This window comes from Crotalus tigris, unplaced genomic scaffold (assembly GCF_016545835.1).
Source record: "Crotalus tigris isolate CLP2741 ecotype Arizona unplaced genomic scaffold, ASM1654583v1 scf7180000019364.2947544272:3078424, whole genome shotgun sequence".
Lineage (NCBI taxonomy): Eukaryota > Metazoa > Chordata > Lepidosauria > Squamata > Viperidae > Crotalus > Crotalus tigris.
Genome location: NW_024097500.1, coordinates 195046 through 215527, shown reverse-complemented (window position 1 = coordinate 215527; position 20482 = coordinate 195046). Strand labels below are relative to the sequence as shown.

Genomic DNA, 20482 nt, shown 5'->3' with positions numbered 1-20482 from the left:
CGAGGGGCTCGGCTCAGAATTTGCCGCGGGGAACATCCTGCGAGGGGCCGGGCTGGGTTTCCAGGAAGCCCCGGGGCTCTCGAGAGTGGGGAGCGGTGAAGGGGGCCGGATCCGCTCGGGGGCTTTGGGCAACACCGAATGGGGCTCTGGCCAGGGATGATGGGCGGTGTAGTCCGAAGCAGCGCGCCAGAAGGGAAGGCCACCTTCTTGGTGCAAACTGCTGAACGTCAGGAGGTACGCGAGGCTGGGGAAGAAAAGCGAGACTTCTTCGCCACTAAGAGAAAAAAAAAAGCGAGAAAAAGCAGAAATCGACCCAAAAGAAAAAGCAAATTAACCAAAATGCTCGGAACGGTCAGTTACGGGAGGAGGGGCGGAACTGGGTCCCCACCTCGCCCCGCCTTTCTTCATCGCGATTGGTTTACGGTCCTTTCTTCCAACGGTGTTTGCTCCGCCTCTTTTTACATCATTTTTCATCACAGCCTCCCGCCCTCGCCTTTCCTAATATACATGCGGAGCCCAGAATGCTTTGCGGCCACCGATTCCGGAAAATACCCGGGGAGAAGCGGATAATTTCTCCCAAAAATGTCACAGAAGGAGACGCGCATCTAAAACGCTGTCGAGATGCTTCTCTTAGTTCCTCAAGTCATGTCTGAGCAGGCTCACTCTCACGTGAGAAAGTGTCTAGCAGGAGGGCGGCTGTGCCGGCAACGTTTTTTCTGTAGCTTTGCGCAGTGGCAGTATCGTAGCCAATGAGGTTTATCCGAGGCGCGATTATTGCTAATTGAAAACTTTTCCCAATACCCCGCCATGACGACTTGAAATATAGTCGGCAATGGCAATTTTTGACGGTCTCTACGGAGACTGAATATTCTTGGTTTCTAAAAGTAGGAAAGAGCGACGCTTGGGATCTACGTCCTTCTGAGGCGACAGCGGACGACGGCGAACGGCTCCTCTGTCTTTCGACGATCCTCGTGTTCTTTACTTGGAACCCGGTCAAGAACTTCGTAACAGAAGCGAACGGCTGGAGCTCCGTTCCTAAGCTTCCTTTGAACCCGGATGATGAGTTCAGCTTGGCACTTGGGAAATGGCCTTGTGGCTTTCAACTCCCAGAATTCCTCAGCTGGTTTTAGTCACCCTCACTGGTCTTAGAGAGTGAGGAGAGGGGAATAGAACAGAGCTGTGAGGTCCTTGGTGCTCTATGAGGTTGGTTGTTGCCACAGTTCATTACCAAACTAAGTAACGTCATCAGTGTTAGGTTAACACTTCATTCTCTAGCACTGATGTTACCTACTTTGGTAATGAAACGTCTGCAAGAAAACCATCAAGACCATAGAGCAGGGGTCCCCAACCCCCAGTTCATGGACCGCTCTGGGGCTGCAGAATGCCAGCAACTGGTCCGCACAAACAGCCCCATCCGCAGGATGCAGGCAGCACACAAAACCACGTACTCTCTGGTCCACAGAAAAACCTTTCTCCATGAAACCGGTCTCTGGTGCCTGAAAGATTGGGGACCTCTTCTATAGAGCACCAAGGACCCTACAGTCCTCCTCTTCCTCCCCCCCACCACTTCCTTCTAGCACTGATGATGTTCCCTAGGGCAGGGATCCTCAACCTTGGCAACTTTAAGATTTGTGAACTTCAACTCCCAGAATTTCTTTGCTGGCTGAGGAATTCTGGGAGTTGAAGTTCACAAGTCTTAAAGTTGCCAAGGTTGAGGATCCCTGCCCTAGTAGTTGGGTCATGGAACATCTGCAGGAAACCCAGCTCAGAGAGCACTAAGGACCCCACAGTTCACCATTGAGCTACAAATATTTTCTTCTATTGATAGGAACAGTAGACATGTTTATCTTATTTACTATATTTGTGACCCACTTGTGGGCACAGAGGGGGGGCATTGGGCAAAGAAAACATGCCCCCCATGGCTGGTTGTAGTTTGGCATTACAGATGTAGAAGTTTATAAATGTTGAACTTGCTTTGCAAGTGGGGAAGCTAATAGATATTTTTGTTTGTTTCTGACAAGCTTCGGTTACTCCATTGAAAGCACCTGCTCAGTAAGGCAGAGTCACAAATTACTTTTATTGCCAAGAACAGAAAAACACGACAGGTTCGCAGGGCTGCACAAAATGGAAGCAACCTGCAGGAGTGCTGGAGAAAGCTTTAATGGTTCCCCCCCCCCAATATTTTGTTCAGGATAACCTGGGTGATTTGCAGAATGTTTTTCCCTCTCCCGAGGGCTGTCTCGCCAAACACAGCATTGTATCCAGTCTGCTTTTGTTCTGCTTCAATCCTGGCTGGGTGTTTTACTGTTGTCCTGGCCTTGAGCCGTGATGAGAGCGTTGGAGCGAGCAAAGCAGCAGGAAGGGAAAGGGCTGTTGGATCTGCAGTCTGTGAACTGCTTGGTTGCTGTTGGGCACAAATGTTTCTCACCCTGCTTTAAAGTCCAAAAGGTTTGGGAGCAGCTTGCAAGAGAGAAATGGTGACTTCCATGTGTTAAAACAAAAAAATAGCAGCTGGTGTCCTCTGGAGCGGATTGGATAGCTCAGGGTTTCTCGGTCTTGGCAGATTGAAGATGGGTGGACTTCAACTCCCAGGATTCCCCAACCAAGCCCATCTTCAAGTTGATTAGCATGCTGCTGGGGAATTCTGGGAGTTGAAGTCCACCCATCTTCAAGCTTCCATGGGTGAGGAACATTGGAACAAGTCAATTTTTCTACTTATCCTTTCATCAGAGTCTAAGAAGCCTCTTTGGTACTTTCACTTCTTAGCTTGTGGTGATACTGAAAGGGAAAAGGCAGGGAAGCCATTGAACCGAAAGCTAGTGCAGCAGTGCAAGGACTCTTGAAACCATGCTGCTCGCCTCTCCTACCGAGCCTCCGTAGCCTTCAAAGGGCAGGTAGATCCAGGAGTACGGAATTCTTTATTTCCACAGGGGGAAATAAAGAACCCCTGGCCAAAAATAAACCGCAGTGCAAATCCCATAACACGGATTTTTGTCTGACGTGAAAAAAGGAAGGACTATTTTTAAAAGACTGTCTACCACATGGGAAGCGTTTTTTTAAAAGTATGTGCTAAAACAGATCAGAGGATGGCAGAAAATATTCTCTCTCTCTCTCTCTCTCTCTCTCTCTCTCTGGAGTAAGTCCTGTTGAATACAAGAAGTCCTCAACTTACACCAGTTCTTATTGACACCTGTTCATACTTATGACAGGTTGCTGTATCCCAGGGTCACGTGATCCCCTTTTGCGACCTTCTGACAAGCAAAGTCAATGCGGAAATCCAGATTCACTTAATAACCAGGTGACTAATTTAAGAACTGCAGTGATTCCCAACAAATGTGGTGGGAAAAGTCATAAAATGAGGCCAAACTCACTTAACAAATGTTTCACTTAACAACTTATGTTTTGGGATTAATTGTGGTCATAAGTCGAAGAGCACCTGTATTTTGCACTTCTCTTTGGGTGGGTCTGAGGCTGTTTCCTTTGTTGCTTCTCCTGTGGTAAGGAGACGCATCCCCAAATCCTATGTGGGGCTCAGAACCCCAATCCCTCCCCGCTCCCCCCCTTCAGCTTTCTCCCCTATTCGCCTAACCCTGAGTATTTTGACAGCAGATGGGAAGACTTAATTTATTTAAATGAAAAAAGTGAAGGTGTTTAATTGAATTACATATATGTGTGGGGGAGGGGAATGAAATTACTAATCCTATCAACGCATCATTAGCTCCTGGGTGATTAAAGTTGACATTAAGTTAAAATAATTCTCGACAGCCTTTGCTTGCAGGCAGAATTTGCAGCTGTTGGGCAGAAACGAAGCCAGGTAATGATGCCAGATCCGTGGGGGGCGGAATTTCGTGGCTTTTTGGCGGAAAGACAACCCTTTGCCAAGAAATTCCTAGAGGGACGGCGAGCAGAGAGCCACGGATGGATGCCACGAGTGGATTGAAAGTGAGCCAGTTGAACCTGTAACACTCCCAGAGAGCCCCCTTCCCAGTGGCGGGCGGCTGCTCCAGGCCTGGCAGGCAAGCTGCTTTCCTTTCCTTCCTTCCTTCCTTCCTTCCTTCCTTCCTTCCTTCCTTCCTTCCTTCCTTCCTTCCTTCCTTCCTTCCTTCCTTCCTTCCTTCCTTCTTTCCTCCCTCCCTCCCTCTCTCCCTCCCTCTTTCCCTCCCTCCCTCCCATGATCGTTTTAAGACAGTCTAAAAAAACAACAAGATAGATGCTAATTCTGTTGGCAAGGTATAAAATTTAATAAATAGGATTGGATATATAAAAATAACAAATAACAGATAAATTATCATTTCAACAGTAGCATACAGTCATTTTCTTTGGACCATCAGCCAAATTCTTATCACCTCATACTTTGTAAGGAAATGATGGCTTGTCTTGTGAAACCAAATTAAGGGTACAGGGTTAACAATATTTTAAATCTTTTTGGTGCCAGAGTGGAAAGCTTTCTCTCTTTCAAGGCTGCTGCCTTGTACCAAATGCTCATTGCTGGCTGCTTCCTGGCCTTCTGCTTCTGGAGAGCAATTCTCTTTTAAGTGGGCTTCTCAGCCAAAGCTGCCCCTTCGAATTACCTTGATGCTGAGGGGTCCTCTCCAGCTGCTGAGATCTCCAGAATAATCCCCTTCACACGGCTGGCGCTTCCAACAGAGGTCAGCCTTGCTTGTGAGCTGAGCTCACTTACAGATCCCTTTTGAAATTGTTTTGAAATTATAACCATTCTGGGCAGAAGGGGAGGCATGTATAAATAATATCCTTATTTCATGAATACCACTCACTTTAAATAATAGGTCTCCCCCCCTGCTTCCCTCCCACCCCAAACGTGTTAATTTCAGATCCAGGAAGATTAAAATAAATTACATAAATATAGCAGCCCTTTTCCAACACTGGCCTATCACAGTTTTGCAAAGGCACCGCAAGAGGATGCCTGGATGCACAGAAGATTCGCCAGGAACCTCCCGCACCAGGTGGTGAGCCTTGCATGCTTGGAAAAAGGCAGCATTTAGCCAGACGTGGCTCTTTGGGGCAAGTAGAAGGACATAAATAAGACAAGTAATCCCTGAAAAGCCTGCTTGGGAATCCAAAGCTCTGCTCTGGATCATTTTGAGGTTAAGACTTCCTCCACCCTGGTGCCCTTCAGAGGCGTGGGACAAGAGCTCCCATCATCCCCGAGGCCTCTGCAGGTCACCGTGCTGAGGAAAGCGTGCGGCATACAGAACAGTCTGTGGCTCCCCTGATCCTGGTTCTTCGGAAGGCAATTGGGCAGGACAGAAATGTCATTTGCGGAGGAGTCGGTGTGGTTTCCGGCTGCTTTTCTGATCTGGGGAGCCTTTGCTGGGCACAGCTGGCGGGCACAACGGCATCTGCAGGATCTAGCCTAGGCGGGTGGTGACCCGGAAGTGATGGTGGTGGCGGAAGTGGTGCTGGAGCTGGGCAATGTCCTCTTCCAGGAGACGCACAATGTTGAGGCCGACCGCTGCCTCCAGACACTTCGGCGATTGCTGGAAGGAAGGAAACGAGCAGAGCTAACAAACTGTCTGCGCCCAAATGCTGAGTGACTCTCTGCCTTCAGATATGGAGGCTCTACAGGTAGCAAATCTGTAAAGGTGCCCAACCCACTTCAGAATTTAAGGTGATTGAATAAATTTGCTAGAGGCGCCCATTTCATTAGACCAGCAGTCTCCGGACTTGGCAACTTTAAGACTTGTGGACTTCAACGCCCAGAATTCCCTAACCAGGATGCCTGGACCTCAAGTCCCACAATTCATGCTGGCTGAGGAATTTTGGACGTTGAAGGCCACAAGTCTTAAAGTTGCCAAGTCCGGAGACTCTGCATTAGGCCGCTGGTTTTCAAACTTGAGCACTTTAAGATGTGTGGACTTCCAATCCCAGAATTCCCCAGCCACATGAAATGTGGAAGTGGAAGTCCACACATCCTGGCTGAGAAATTCTGGGTGTCCACAAATCTTAAAAGTTACCAAGTTTGAAAGACACTGGATTAGACTGTGGGAGACTGAAAAAAATCCAGAAAACAGTAAAGGTAATTAAATCCACCTAGGCAGGTAATCTGGACTGAAACAGCCAAAACAACAAACCACAGACAAAGAATAGGGCCCTCGCAGGTACCCCAGCAATTACCTTCACCAGAGCCCAGGTAGTTGATTGCTGGCCCAGAAAACAAGCTGACTGCCAAAGTATCTTACTAATGAACTAATACAGGTAGGCGTTTAAGAGGGTGCACCAAGCTCAGTTCTGCCCTTCCTCGCCTGCCCAGCTGAGAAAGGATGCTCCGAGGCAGTCGGGCACCTGCATGGCTCACCTGGACGCTGCTGGCGTTGAATTTCTGGATCGCTTCCTGGAACTGCTGGAGGTGGCTGGACTTCTGCTCGTGGGGAGGTTTGTGCCTGATCTGAAGGAAAGAGGGAGGGGGTGAGCCAGGGCTGTCTTTCCCTCCAGACCCCCCCCCCATGTGGGAGGGGAGGGGGAGAGGTCTCTCTCGGCAGGGCTGCACTTACACAGGGGGCCAGAGCGACCTTGAGCGGCTGCAGGAACTCCAAAATCTTGGAGGCGAGTTTGGAGAAGGCCGGCTCACTCAGGTTCTGCAAGACAGGCATGACCAGGGCCAGCTCCGTTTCCACGGCCTCCAGCTTTTCCCATTTCTACCAAAAAAGATGATACTCTTATTATTTGGGAATACAGGTAGTCCTTGACTTATGACCACAATTGAGCCCAAACTTTTTGTTGCTAAGTGAGACAAGAAAACAAGCAAGCTCAGAGAGCACCCTCATGCCCAAACCACACAATTCCAAATCTTTGGGAGGCAACAAAAATCTTAATTTTTTTTTTACACTTGGGCTATGGACCAAAGAGATCCACAGAGAATGTCCTCCCCGTGCCATCCTTTGCTGGCGCCTGGGCTGGGGGTCGGGCTGCCCCGATGCCATCCTTTGCTGGCGCCTGTGCCCGGGGTGCCCGCCTCTTTCCCCCTGCTCGGCTGGCTGGTGTCTGGGCTGCCCCAGGTCACTTACGCTTCTCAAGTGGTGCATTTTCCCTCGGGGGAAGCGGAGATGGTGGCGGGTGCAGTTTTTCCAGGGTTCGCCCCCTTTGAACCTCTCGTCCTCCTGGAATTGGGAAGAAGGGTGAAAACGTCCGAAAGAGGGAAGAGGCTGCAGGGCTGCCCTGGAAGCTCCCAGCCTGGGGGGGGGGGCGTTGGGGGGGGTCGCCTGGTTGGCAGGCCTTCTCTGTCTGGCCTCGGCCGAGCTGCCCTGGCTGGTGGGGCTGCTGCCCAGGAGGCTCGCGAGGCCAGCCAGGGCACAGGCTCTGGGCTATCTATCTATCTATCTATCTATCTATCTATCTATCTATCTATCTATCTATCTATCTATCTATCTAATCTCTCTCCTATCATCTATTAGCAATCTAATCTAATAATCTATCTTTGTGCCCAGCGTTATCTCTACACCCAGAGTTACCCTGTGGTAAGATGGGTGGATAATACATTTTATAAATAAATAAAAGTAAACCACCTTCAGTGATTGACTGTCAACGGCCAGAGCTGGGAGGGTCTCCCCAACTGTCTGTCCCTCGGGGTCCATTCCTCTCGGGGCTCTATGGGGGCTCTGTCCAGGGTCTTCTCCCCCAACCTCTCCCAAAAGCTTCCAGCTTTCTCAACCCTGAATCCCCCCATCCTCCCCAGTCCGAAGATGTCCCTCAACTGCAGCTCCAGAGGACGACTTACGTATCGGTTCCTCAGTTGCCTAAAGGCGTCCGAATGCTCTGGAATTTGGGGGAAATGGCAGGATCTGACTGGCAGGCTCTGGACCCAGGGGACTTCCAGCAGGATCACGAGGGCCAAAGGAATCAGCAGCCTCTTCCAGGGACCTGAAGCAGAGAGGCGGTTAGAGGACAGGCAGCTCACTTCTCCGTCGCCAGACCTCTCCGTGCTACTCAAACTCCTGGGCCTGTTTGTCGCCTTCAACGGCGCAAAACAGAACATCTCAGGGCATCAGTTCTTGAACCAGGATACCTCAAGTGGGCCAACCTACAGAAGGCATCCGAACTCCGGGACCCTCGGCTGCCACAGTATTGGAATCGGGCAAAATTGTGGCCGATTCAGGGCTGATGCACCATCGTGCCGTCACCATCCTCTCCAAGGCTCCCTGCCAGATTCCCGCAAGTCCAAGGCCAGCAAGCAGGTAAGTGGCTGCTACTCGGTGGGGGAGGGATTGAGGTGTGTGCGAGAGAGGTGCATTGGGGGGCAGGGAGGGGCTTGGGGTGCATGGGAGGTGTGGCAAGGTCAGGGAGCACATGCCAGGATGGGGGTCAGGGCTACGAGGTGTGAGGTACAAGGGGAATATTGCAAGGGTTGGGGGGACTGTGCAGGGTGCATGAATTATAGGTCAGGTAGTACCCCCAAAAAGATGACTCGCTAATCCAGGGTCTTTTAAATCTTTGGAAAAAGCTCTGAAGGGGGCTGGCTCAGGAATTCTGGGAACTGAAATCCACAGGTTGTAAAGGGGCCATAGTTGCCCATGCTTGTTTTAGAAGGACTGATGGATGCTGATAACCCTTTTTTTAATGAATGGGAGGAGGAACTTTCTGGAAGTTTCCCTTCCATCAGACAGGTGTTTGGAAGGAAGTGATGCCAATACAAATTCTGAGCCTGTGCCAATTTTCAAATGCTACAATCGTCCTTCACGTTGTTAGAAGATGCTAATAATGCCACAGGGCTGCTTGTTGATTGCATAAAATGCTGAAATTAATTCTAACATCTAAATGAAGCCTCCAGGTTCATCAGTAGTCTACCTTCAGTACTAAACCTACAAGGAGAGGCAACCACAGGGTTTTACAACCCCTTGGAAGCTTTCTGTTCGGTAGGGCTTTTTATCCACCCCTCTCCTCCTGCGAATGCTCGACATTCAGACAAATTTGCCATGGGTGGAGAAACAGACTTGAGCCACGTTCATAATTATCATTCAAAAGAGACAATGAAGAGGCTAAGAAGGAAACAAAAAGACCAGAACGTGTCCTCTCTAGCAGTGAAAACCCCAATAAGCAGGGATTAACTCTGGAGAAACCATCAGGTGGAAAACAATACTTTGATCCAAGAAGAAAACCACCCCCACCAGCCCTGTCAGGAGGAACTACTAAACGTAAAGAGGGAGCAAGTCTCCTGCTCCTCAGACTGGTGATGTTACCTAGTTGGGTAATGAAGCAATTGCAAAAAAAATCCCCCCAAGGTCAGGAAGCACCGAGGACTCCGCAGATCAGCCGGGAGCTACAGAGATTCTCGGCCAAGAGCCATTTGTCACCACTTAGGGCTTCAGTTATTTCTCTGTAAGTACATTTGCATTGGGAAGTTGAGTAATTGGCCAATTAGACTGCCTGACCCAGGAGGACCTGGGGGGGGGCTGCAGGGAAGGGTCCCTGGGAGGTGGCAGGATCGGAATGTCTGCCCTCCCTCAGGTCCCGAATCCCCCTGCAGGATCATCTGCCTAATTTTGATTGTTTATTACGCAGGAGAGAAACAATTGTTTCCTTGTGCTCCCAGGTGCTGGAGTGTCCAAAGAGTTTTAACCCCAAAGTCAAGTCTCCTTGGGCAGGCTTATGGGAGTTGTAGTTGAACGCATCTGGAAGACACCAGCTTGGAAAAGGACGCTTCGTTCAAATGAAAAGCGGTTCTTGTGAAGAGCGGATAAATAAACCCTAATTTAAAGAGTTACACACTGTTCTTACTAAGCTTATTAAGCGAGTTTTGGATCTCTAGAATTCCCAGTGCTACCCACTCTTGGCTGCAGAAAGAGAGGGAAGAATTTCCTGCCATTTCTGGGGCCCTTCGGCCAACGGCACGGCTGGCCCTCTCTGGCCGCTGGAGGGTCACGTCCAGTTGGCCGGGGCTCCGGCCTTGCCGAGTGTGTTCCAAGCACGGATGTCCAAGCCAAGGAAGGAGCAGGCTCTGGGACCCACCAAACCTCAACATGGCCTCCTTGAGCCTCTGCACAACCCAAAGATCTGAAGTCCACGACTTCCTCAGGCCCACCTCCACCTTCCCCAGACCTCCAAGAATTTGCGCCCACCGCACCGCCCTGGCTGCAAAGGGGACCTCCGGAAAGCGGCTGCGGACTCACCTGCCCCTAAGGATGAGCTCCTGTGGCGAAGGGAGAAGGTTTCTGTGCTCAGGTCCATGCTTCTCTCGTCGGGTGGCCAAAAGCTCAGCTAAGAAAACCTGAGCCTGTCCTGGGCCTTCCATGCCTCCCCTTCTTATAGCGCCCATCTTTTTTCAGTTTTCAGTTGGATACTGAAAGTAAGCCGGTCCCGCAGGTGACGTTTGGAAAGCAAGTCGGAGAAAATGAAAGTGAGCAATCTGGATGGGGTTCCCAGGTGAGGTCATAGCTGGAGGAAGCCCTTTCGTTTTACAGAAGGCGGAGCCAACAGGAGGTGTGCCAGGTATGCAAGACGGCCCTGGCATTTCTGCCCTTCTCTTCGCAAAAGTTTGAAACTCCGGAGCCAGTTCGAGCAAGGCTGATGAAACTTCAGGCAAGCTGAGGAGGGGGAGGATTGGACCTTGGCCAGCGGTGGAGGCCGCCCAGCACGGAGGCCCCTTGCCCGCCCACTCTCCAGGCCAGGCTTCCAGGCTTGGGGTCCAGCTTCCAGCCCTGGTGGAGAGGGAAGCAAGAATCAATCAATCAATCCGAATAGAGCTGGAAGGGACCTCAAAGGTCTTGTAGTCCAACCCCCTGCTCAAGCAGAAGACCCTATTCCATTTGAGATAGATGGTTGTCCAGTCTCTTCTTAAAAAACTTCAGTGAGGAAGCACCCAGAACTTCTAGAGCAAGTAGTTCCATTGGTTAATTATCCTCACTGTTAGGAAGTTTCTCCTTAATTCCAGGTTGCTTCTCTCCTTGATTAGTTTCCATCCGTTGTTTCTGTCCTGTCTTCTGGTGGACTTCAGGGAACGTCTTCCAGGTCCTCTGCGGGCCAGCAAGCCCCCTGCCTTCTGCTCCCCCTGACCCAAGCAGTAAAACAGAACATAATCACAGAGCTGGAAGGAACCTTGGAGGTCTTCTAGCCTAGTTCTATTGCTTGGATTGGGGGGAAACATTTTAAAGGCCCAGCACCCTCAGGAGAACAGGTTGGTCATTGGGGGCCTTCAGAGAACGTGGGAAGAAGCAGCCCAGCTGCTCCTGCGCTGCCCACTTGGGGGTTAGACTAGCTGTCCCTTGGGCTCCCCACACCCTTCCAGTCTTTCCCAGTGGGCAAGGACTGGTTGGTGCTCCCCTTCTTCACTCTGACGCCATTCCTGTTCTTCAGGGATTGTTTTGAGAAGAAAGGTATGGCTGTAATGGGGAGGGGGGATTTTGCTGTAGCAGTTCACACCTTCCTTGGGAGTTCATAATGGGGGGGAGGAGCCACTGGGGGGGGTCTGGTCTCTGGGCTGAGGTGATAAGCTTGTCCATCCTCTGGTGGGGAGATCGGCTTCCAGGGTGCCCTCCTGCAGTTTCGGGAGGTGGGTTGAGGGCCAAATTCTTGAGGAGGGGGGCAGAATGGCCCCGAAGAAGCATTAGTGATGTAATGTGACAGAGGTGATGTAACAGAGGTGTCCAACCTTGGGAACTGTAAGACTCGTGGACTTCAACTTCCAGAATTCCCCAGCCAGCAAAGCTGGTGAAACTTCAGGCAAGCTGAGGAGGGGGAGCAAAGCTGGCTGGGAAATTCTGGGAGTTGAAGTCCACGAGTCTTACAGTTCCCAAGGTTGCAAAATGTGATCATCTCCACATAATTTACTGCCTGTTGCTCTTTCCTCCAAAGGAGCCCAGCAAATACCTGGGTGAAGGGCTGAGCCCCACCTTCCTCCTCCTCCTGTTTCCAGGATTCCTCAGGAAGGGAGACTCTGTGATCCACAAAGTGATCTCGAAAGGATTCCGGCATGCCCTTTGGATGTACCCCCCCCAACAAGGCACCCAACCAACCAATCGGCAAGGGTCCCATTAGCCTCACCTGTTGGGGCATGGAGGTAAGGCAAGGCGGGCTCCTTCCGGCCTGCACCACAAGGGAGGGAATTAATGGATTCCGGACTTCTATTTTAAGCCGAGGATGGACAGTTGCCCATCCAGGGGGCAGCACTGGCACCTTCCCAGGGTGGCGGCCTGGATCGCCATTAAGGATCTTTCCAGCTGTCCTTCTTTAAGCGCACGGAGCATCCAGTAAACGGGCACTGGTGGGATCCATCAAGACGGGACAAAAAGCAAGTGATCTGTAATGATCTTTTAGGTAATCCTCAACTTACGCCCTCAGCTGAGCCCAAAAATTCTGTTGCTAAGTGAAACATTTTGTTAGGTGAGTTTTTTATGACCGCTGCAGGATCCCGGGGTCATGTGATCAGTTTCTATGAGCTTCTGACAAGCAAAGTCAGTGGGGAAACCAGGTTCACATAACAACTTAACGGCTGCCATGATTCACTTAACAATTGTGGCAAGAGAGGTCGTAAAGTGGGGCAAAACTGTGGGCAGGGGGCCAGTTGTTGGATCAGTGCCCCCCCCCGGCCGATTTAGACACCCCTGTGGCCAGTGCCCCCCCCCCTTCCAGGTGCCTTTCGACAACCATTTTGAGATTGGTTGCCTGGCGTTCCCAGCCCGGCTGCCTCCGCCTCTCCCTTCCAGGGCAAACCTCTTAGGGATGCCCACCACGGATTCACTCAGCCCCCCCTCCCCCCCAGGATTAAGCCCAGCGGTTGATCTGCTAGTGCCGTCCCTCCCTAAGCAGTATCGATCCTGGAGCTGTTTGCAGGGAAAGCGGAGACACAGAGAGCAGGCTGACCTGATCTCAGCTGAAGGAGAAAAAGCAGAGAGAAAAAATCCAGCTTTATTTCTACTCAGCAGAATTGCCTCTCCCGGCCTCTGGCCAGCGGTTTTCAGTTCAGCCACATCTGGACATGGCTGGACATTTGATTCCCTTTGGGAAATGAGCAGTTGCGACGTATAGGTGGTCCTCGACTAAGGACCGCAATAGAATCCAAAATTTCTGTGGCTGAGTTTTGCCCCATTTTACGACCTTGCTTGCCATGGTTGTTAAGTGAATCACTGCAGATGTTAAGTTAGTCATACAGTTGTGAAGTGAGTCCGGCTTCTTCCCCCTTGACTTTGCTTGTTGGAGGATCACAAAAGAGGATCATGCGACCCCGGGATGCTCTGACCGTCATAAATGTGAATCACTTGCCGAGCCTCTGAATGGGGATCATGTGGCCACAGGGAGGCTATAATGGTCGTAAGTGTGGAAAACGGTCATAAGTCACTTTTTTCAGCACTGCTGTAACTTGAGCTGAGGTGGCGCAGCAGTTAGGGTGCAGTACTGCAGGCCACTTTAGCTGACTGTGTTCAGCAGGTCAGCGGTTCAAATCTCACCAGCTCAAGGTTGACTCAGCCTTCCATCCTTCCGGGGTAGGTAAAATGAGGACCCAGATTGTTGGGGGCAATGTAAATATATATACATTGCTTACTGGTGTACACCGCTTAGAGAGTGCTTGCACTTAAAGCGGTATATAAGTCTCATAGATAAATAAATAAAAGAAATAAACTTCCCACCCTCCTTAAATAATCCGTTGTCAGAGGAGGACTGCCAGTGCAGCTTTTTTCTCCTTTGGGAATCAACGTGCCATTCCCCCCCCCCCCTGGTGTTTCTGGAATATTTTCTTCCTGGTTTTCAGTTTGCCTGGAGTGTCCTCCTTTCACCCCCCCCCCTCCTGGCTGCTCCGTGCCCCCTTTGATGCCAGCCCCTTGGTCTGGAGAGGGACCAGGGTCCTCTGGGCACCGTCTGGCCATGACTCATCCAGCAGCTGACCGGTCATGTAAACAAACCCTCTCTGGATGTGCCCAGAAAGGTCACTTTCTGCTGGACAGAGGCCCTCCGGCTTTCGTCCTCCCTGCCTTTTGCCCTCTTAATAGCCCGAGTCCCTGCCCAGGCCGGACACAAGGCGAGCTGAAGGCGAAGCTGCTCCACCGGTTAAGTGTCCACAATTAACCCCTTGAAGTCCAGAGGCCTGAAAGGGGCCACTCCTGAAAAGGGAAGCCTCGCTGGCTCTTGCGGGGGGGGGGGGCCGAGAGCGGATCTGGCCAGGGTCTCTCTCTCTCTTCTGGGCCTGCTGTGACTCAGGGCAGGAAACCCCTTTCCCCACCCCGAAACAGCCCTCGTCAGTCTGCGGTCTCAGGGCGGATAATCCATTCCCTCCTCGTATTATTGTGCTGCCACGGTTTATTTTCATTTTCGTTCCTTTTCTGTTCTTATTTTTACATTTGCAAATCATTTCCTTTCCGTATTACTGCTGCCAGGTGCCCAGAGTAGCCCCACGATGGAATGGGCGGCAAATAAATAAATAAATAAAGTCCTGGCGGTGCAGCAGGTGGGGCTCTCGGCCTCTTCCTGCGCTTGAGAGGTGCGCTTAAGGCCCCCGGCAGCCCCTGCTGTCTCCCCGTTCAAGTAATGGGAAGAGCTGGGTTCAAATCCTTGTGCCACCCTGAAAATTGCTGGGTGGCCTTAGAGCGGTCCCCCTTTCAGATTGGACTGCCTCACAGGATCGTTGTGCAGATAAGCTGGCAGCCTAGCCTCTCCTGTTGCTGCCAGGTTGCGAAGGCAGTTCTCTGTGCCACGAAGCCTTCGGGTCTCCTGCCACCGATGCTGAGAATCTCTCTCCTGTGTTGGCATCCAGAAGGGGCCAAGAAAAGGGCTGCCAGGCCCCCGTGGGACATGGTGCCATGTCACCAAGGCTGCGACGGGGCTCTGGAGGGTGGCAGTTGCGACGAGACCCTCCCCCTTCCCAGTGCTCTTCCAGCCTCTCCCAGCTGCCTCTGCCAAATGCAAAGCTTTTAAGGCTCTTTGAATTTCCTGATGGGAGCTGCAGACTTTTCCCCTTCAAGTCTCTGATTTATGCCAGCCACAACAGGAGGACCTGGCAAACAGAGCCAGCGAGGGAAGGGGAGAGAAGGCAGAAAGGCAGGGATGGGCCACAGTCTGCTCTGGGCCCTTCCTGCATCCAGGGATGCGCACATGTGTGCAAGCGTGCCCCCCCTCTCTCCCCTGGGTTGGGTCTGTGCCGTAAAAGAACTAAACTTGGCATCGGAGGAGTGCCCAATGGAGCGTGCCAAGCGCTCCGCCGCCTCCAGGATGGCTCACCTGTTCTGCGCTGGGTTGGCAAGTCCAGGCAGGTTTTTGAGAGGCTTGTGGGGTCACCCAAGGACCCCCCCCCCGACCATTGCTGGCTCCTTGACTATTCATGCAGGGCCAGGCCTTGCGGAGAGAGAATTTACTGCTTGCCAACATGTCATAAGGACTAGGAACCTGATTTCTGGGGCAGTTGTTTTAAAGGGCCCCTGAATTGGGTTAGAGCATAGAATCATGGGGTTGGAAGGGACCCTGGAGGTCTTCTAGACCAACCCCCTGCCCAGCCAGTTCCTAAAAGAGTCGTTGCACGGGGCAATTCAAGGAGGGCCAGAGGCCTGTGGCGAGCAGCCTCTCCCTGCGGCTGTTTCAGTTGCAACACGGTGGCAGCTTGGCAAAGCCCGTCCTTGGCAGCCTTCCCTCCAGCGTGGGCCAAGGGATTCCCCTGTCACCCAGCTCGGCATCCGGTGAGGTCATCAAAACTGCTCCAGCTGCCCTGCTGCTTGCGCGGGTGAAAGGAAAGAGTACCAAAAGGTGCCGCTTCTCCGCAGCAGAGCCATTTCATTGGAAATCCGGCTGGCCCCTCCCTGTGATGGCACGCAGGAGGCGTCTTCCGGAGGGCGTTGGGATCAGATCAGAGCTTTAAGGGTTTTTTTAGCAGTTTTTTCTTCAAATTGTTGTTTTATGATGATGTTTTCATTTTATGTGGATTTTAGTTCTACTGTGGATATTTAAGCTGTTCTCCCCCCTCCCCCCATTGTGTTAAGTGCTGAGATTCTGATTGCAACAGGATGCAAACATAATAAATAAATAAAGGCTGCCTGGTGAGACCACAAGACACCCACCGGAAATCCAGATTGTCCAGGGATTAGCTGCAAATGTTTTATGATTGTCTCAAAGGCATTTCTCTCCACCTGCGCAAAGCAAAACCCCCAAATGTTGAAGGGGGCAGCTTTGGGGAGGACCGCAGAGACAGGGGTACTGTTCTTCCCCCAAGCCATCCCCCAGGCCTTCCCAGAGAAATCCCCCCCTCTCACTGTGTCCCCCCACATCCTCAGTGAGGATGCCCTTCACAAGGCGGGGGCTGCGTTTCCATCATGGGACTGGTGGCATCCAGGATCCCCCCAGGCTGAGTCCGGAGGGGCGTCCCAGTGGCCTCATTGGAAGTACAGGGGGCCTTGACTTGGGACTGTGATGGAGCCAGCCATTAGGCTTGTAAGTCATGATGGTCGTAAAGTGGACCAATCTGATTTTACGACCTCTTTTTGTGGTGGCCATTAAACAAATCACTGCTGTTGTAAAATGAATTCACAGTCGTTAAGCAAATCTGCAGTTTGCTGAAAATTGGAAGTAAATGCTAGTTTGGGGCAAAAATTTTGTAAGTTGTGGTCACGTGACCATGGGACATTGCAAACGGCCATAAATGCAGTCACATGACTGGGGGGTGCTGTCTGTCATAACTTTGGAACTGGATCATTTTGGCAGGTGGGTTGAGCTCACACAGTTCACACTCCCTGGAGAATTTAAACCTGGTGGGAGACCCTTCCACACCTTTTGGCAGGTGGGGGTCTGTCGCTCTGCCGGTGCCAGGAAGGGGCAGCTGGAGGACCCCCGACTTCCCTTCTGGGTCTGCCGAGGAGCCCCCAGTGCTGGCAGGCTGGGCTTCCCTTGGGCGTGTGGCTCTCACCTGCCTGCCAGCCCCCAACACCCCCCACTTGGGGGTTGCCGCTGTTAACAAGGCTGCTGCCTGTTTTCTCTGATTTGACAAGCGGGGGGGGGGGGAGTTTCTGTCCACGGCTGCCAAGAGGGGGAGTTCCTGGGAGGTGCAGAATTCAATTTATATGCAAATGTGCCTGCCAAACATTTAAAAAAATAAAGAATTAGTGGGGTTTGGCCTGACGGGATCGGCTGGAATGTAAAGAGACAGAACACGTGTAGGCAGTGATGGGGAGAAATGGGGCAGGGGCGGTGGGAACAGTGGCCTTCCTCAGCCTTCATCAGCAAGCTCAGCTGGTTGTCTGAAATCTCACCCAGGTGGGTCGTTGGAGCCCCAGGAGCTAAAACAGCAGAACAAGAGAAACTCCCACGCGGGGCTGAGCGAAGCTCCGGTTTCTCGTTCCGCACCATTACGGGCTGTCTTCAAAGAAATTACGATTTGCCTAACTGCGGTTTATCGACTTCGTCAGGCTGGCTTCACACGACAAGAAGACAAAGAATCTCGAGGGAGCATTAGCCTGTCGTGTGAACCTGGCTTCCCAAATGCCCAGGAATTGCCAGGGCCTCTTTCCACCAATCCCGCTGGGCTTCCTTCTGTTTGCCTCCTTTAGCGGCATCTGGCCAGTGTTGCATCTAGAGGACTGCCCCCCCCCCAAATGGGGGAGATGCTTGTCTCCTCTTTTAAGATCAATTCTCATGACCCCTGATGAGCAGCTGCCATTTTGCAGGGCTCAAAGGAGGGGAGCAGCGGAGAGGGGGGGGGAGAGACCCTCCCTGGGTCCATGGCTGTTTTTCCTTTTATTTTCCTTTCCTGAGTCGGTTTCACCTTCATTGATTTAGCTGCCTTTCCTTGACACTTTTGCTTTAAGCGCTGTTTTTAAAACATGGAAATGGAATGAATGAATACAAATGAGTCTGTGGTCTCCTCTAAAAGGGGGGGAGTCGATTAAGCTGGCCGCAGCTTCCCCTTGATGGGAATGCAGGGGGGGGGGCCGTCTCTGACGCACCAGGCAGCCAGGCTGGGTGGGTGGGCCGCAGGGATTAGAGAAGGAACAGGAGCCGCACCTGTTGGGTTGCATCCAAGGCGCTGCTCCTGGCCTCTGCTTCTCATGGGGTGGGGGTGGGCACACACTCCTTCTTTCCCCCCAGACCTACCCATGGCCAGAGGCTGTGCCCCACAAGCGAGCCCCCGACCCTGGTTTCCCCAGTCAAAGCCAGTCCCCTCCCTTCCCTGCCTCCCCCGCCACTGCCAGTCCGAAATGGTGGCCTTTGGCTGTATTTCCAAGGAATTTGGGTGCTTATTAGTTTTCATCAGCTTCCCCCAAGTCTATTAAAATCCAATTACACAGCCAGAAGCACAAGACTGAGGGCGCCTGCCTGCCGCAAACCTTGGCTGGGGCTGCAGGCCTGGTTCCCCCCTCCCCAGAAGAAAAGGCAGGTGGGGGGAGCAGGCTCAGCCCCACAGACTCTCCCCTTGCCTCCCATCCTTCTGGGGGTCCCCTCTGCACCGCCGTCTGGCTTTCGGCCTCCCTCCCCTCACAGTTCTGGGTCCAGGAATAAGCATCTCTGGGGGGGAGGGTGTCAGACAGTTGCCCCCTCCCTTTGGGGAGATGCAGCCAGAGAAGCAGGGGCAGGCTCCAAGGTACCCCCTCCCCCACCTTCCTGGAGAAGAGACCCTGTGATTTGGCTGCTGTTGGTTTTCCCAAGGGGTCGCTTGGGAAACTGTGAACCTTGTGGAGGGCCGAACCAAACACAGCTGTGGAGGTGGGCAAGCACCCACGCATGCCCACACACACACACACAGAGGTAAATTGAAAACAATATATAGCCGTTGTCTTTGAAATAAAAGCTATGCGCTTGTGTTGCGTGCATGGCTGGATTTACCTTTGAGTCCTAATTTCCAGTTTTCCTCCTCTGGGCCGGAGGGCCATAAAATGCCCAGGTCTGCCCAGAGAATTGTGTGATGAGTAGGGCGGAGGTGGTCTTTGGGGTCTAACCTTCATTAATAGAGGCAGTCCTCGACTTACAACTGTTCATTTAGCAGCCATTCAAGGTTGCATCACTGAGAAAATGACTCCGGGGCAGCAGGTCTTGTGCTTAGGACCATTGCAGGATCCTCACTCCGGTCAAAATTTGGGCCCTGGGGCAGCCGGCAGGCAAGGAAGATGGTTGCAGTGTCCCGGGATCACCTGATCCCCATTTGCGACCTCCCCAGTTGGCCTCCGACCAGCAAAGTCAATGGGGGAGCTGGATTCGCTTAATGGCTGCAGGATTCACTTAAGAACGATGGCAAAAAAGATCCTGCCTGGCTTAGCAATGTAAATTCTGCTCTCAGTTTTGGTCATAAGCCGAGAACCAGCCGTGCTGCATTTTACAAGCCGGAGGTCCCAGGTGATGGCACAGATAAGCCCCCCCCCCCCCGTTGATCAATAAGTCGGTGTGTCCTGGCACAGCCAGCACCCTGCAGCAGGCCCGGGAGATGCCCAGGGCTGGTTCGCCAAGGACCCAGAGGGAGGGAAGTGAAGGGGGCAGCTGCCATCAGCTCTGGCTGGCCTCCAATGTGCTCCGATCCGAAGGAATCAGCCCGCCGTGATCATCGCTCCGTTCAGAAGTCAGTTGCTCTGCTTGGCTGGGCACTTTGTTTAATTCAAGGCTCCTCCATCACGAGGCGGCCAGGTGTGGGGGGCAAGTGGGGGGGGTGAAGGGAGGAAACTCACACCGCCGTGTTCCTGCCCAAAGTGGATTACGAAAGGCCAAAGGCCTGAGCCAGGGGTGGGAGTGGGGGGTGGGGGTTGTTTCCTCATTGCTGGCCAATGGATCTGGTGCCTGCCTCCTCCTCCAATCTCCCCCCACCCACCCATGAGTGCCCCCAGTCTGAAGAGCCCCTTTGGAGCAAACCTGGAGCAGAGGCCTTTGCCGTGACAGGTCCAGTTCTGCAAATAAAGAATAACCGAGAAATGCCAGGTTGAATCGGTGGGTGGTGGTAGGGGGGGGATGCAATGCTGTCACATGCCCCCTCCCCTTCCTCCCCCCTTCTGGCCAGGGAAGTAATTGCTAAGTTCTAAAGGGACCCTCCTCCCCCTCCCAATTTAATATCAGCAGCTGCATCAGGGACAGGAAGCAGAAAAGGGATTAATAAGTTAGGCAATGCAGGCACTGAGGTTGGAAAGCTGGCCTGGGAAATGGGTTTTGCAGGGCGAGTGTGTGTGTGTGTGTGTGTGCATCTGTGTGTGTGTGTGTGTGTGTGTGTGTGTGTGTGTGTGTTGGTGGCGAGTGGAAGCTGACCGGTTCTGAGGGACCCAGATAATCCTGCACAAAGCGTGTCTGATTAGGAGACGGCTGGCCGTTATTGCACAGGGCCAGCCTTAAGTCTTCTGGAGAGAATGAGGCCGTGGCTCCCACAGTGGGTTTCTTTTGCCCCCTCCTCCCTCCCCCCCCCAGTTCTCCAATCCCAAGGGAGAACCCGTGCAGTGGGGAAGGAAAGCCAAGGCACTTTGTACATGCTCAGGGGGACCATCCTTGACTTGGCACCACGCTGATGTTCCGGTTGAGCCCTACAACTGTAAAATCCCACACTGTGGAAGTGCTGTACCTGACAGTTAGTCCTCGATTTATGAGC

The 20482-nt window shown here is 52.3% G+C and overlaps 2 protein-coding genes and 1 non-coding gene across 4 annotated transcripts in view; 2 read left to right on the top strand and 1 right to left on the bottom strand.

The window, feature by feature from the left end:
* Nucleotides 1-720: 720 nt before the first annotated feature.
* On the top strand, nt 721-861 carry LOC120316503. Its single transcript, XR_005558975.1, has one exon. It is a non-coding gene; the product is annotated as a U4 spliceosomal RNA (small nuclear RNA).
* A 3337-nt stretch (nt 862-4198) lies between these two features.
* Nucleotides 4199-8028, bottom strand: LOC120316495. Its single transcript, XM_039362186.1, has 5 exons — nt 7532-8028; nt 7026-7118; nt 6513-6656; nt 6317-6406; nt 4199-5498 (listed from the first exon to the last, which is right to left on the bottom strand). Exons 1-5 carry the CDS (start codon nt 7991-7993, stop codon nt 5370-5372), a joined length of 918 nt encoding a protein of 305 aa, XP_039218120.1. The 5' UTR covers nt 7994-8028; the 3' UTR covers nt 4199-5369.
* A 41-nt stretch (nt 8029-8069) lies between these two features.
* Nucleotides 8070-20482, top strand: part of LOC120316471 (leucine-rich repeat and fibronectin type III domain-containing protein 1-like protein) — a 29380-nt gene continuing 16967 nt past the window's right edge. Inside the window, exons 1-3 of one of the 2 annotated variants that reach the window (XM_039362120.1) lie at nt 8070-8192; nt 10281-10377; nt 11806-12010. The gene's annotated coding sequence lies outside the window, so the exon portion shown is untranslated. The remainder of the gene's footprint in view (nt 8193-10280; nt 10378-11805; nt 12011-20482) is intronic. The other variant, XM_039362121.1, reaches the window with a different exon arrangement.

Excerpts from the sequence above, each read along its gene's own strand:
- LOC120316495 (XM_039362186.1), bottom strand. The coding sequence starts at position 7,993 with ATGTTCTGTTTTGCGCCGTTGAAGGCGACAAACAGGCCCAGGAGTTTG. Across the intron at positions 6,657-7,025 it reads AAATGCACCACTTGAGAAGC|AAATGGGAAAAGCTGGAGGC; the intron begins GTAAGTGACCTG and ends CTTTTTTGGTAG. Across the intron at positions 5,499-6,316 it reads TCAACGCCAGCAGCGTCCAG|CAATCGCCGAAGTGTCTGGA; the intron begins GTGAGCCATGCA and ends CCTTCCTTCCAG.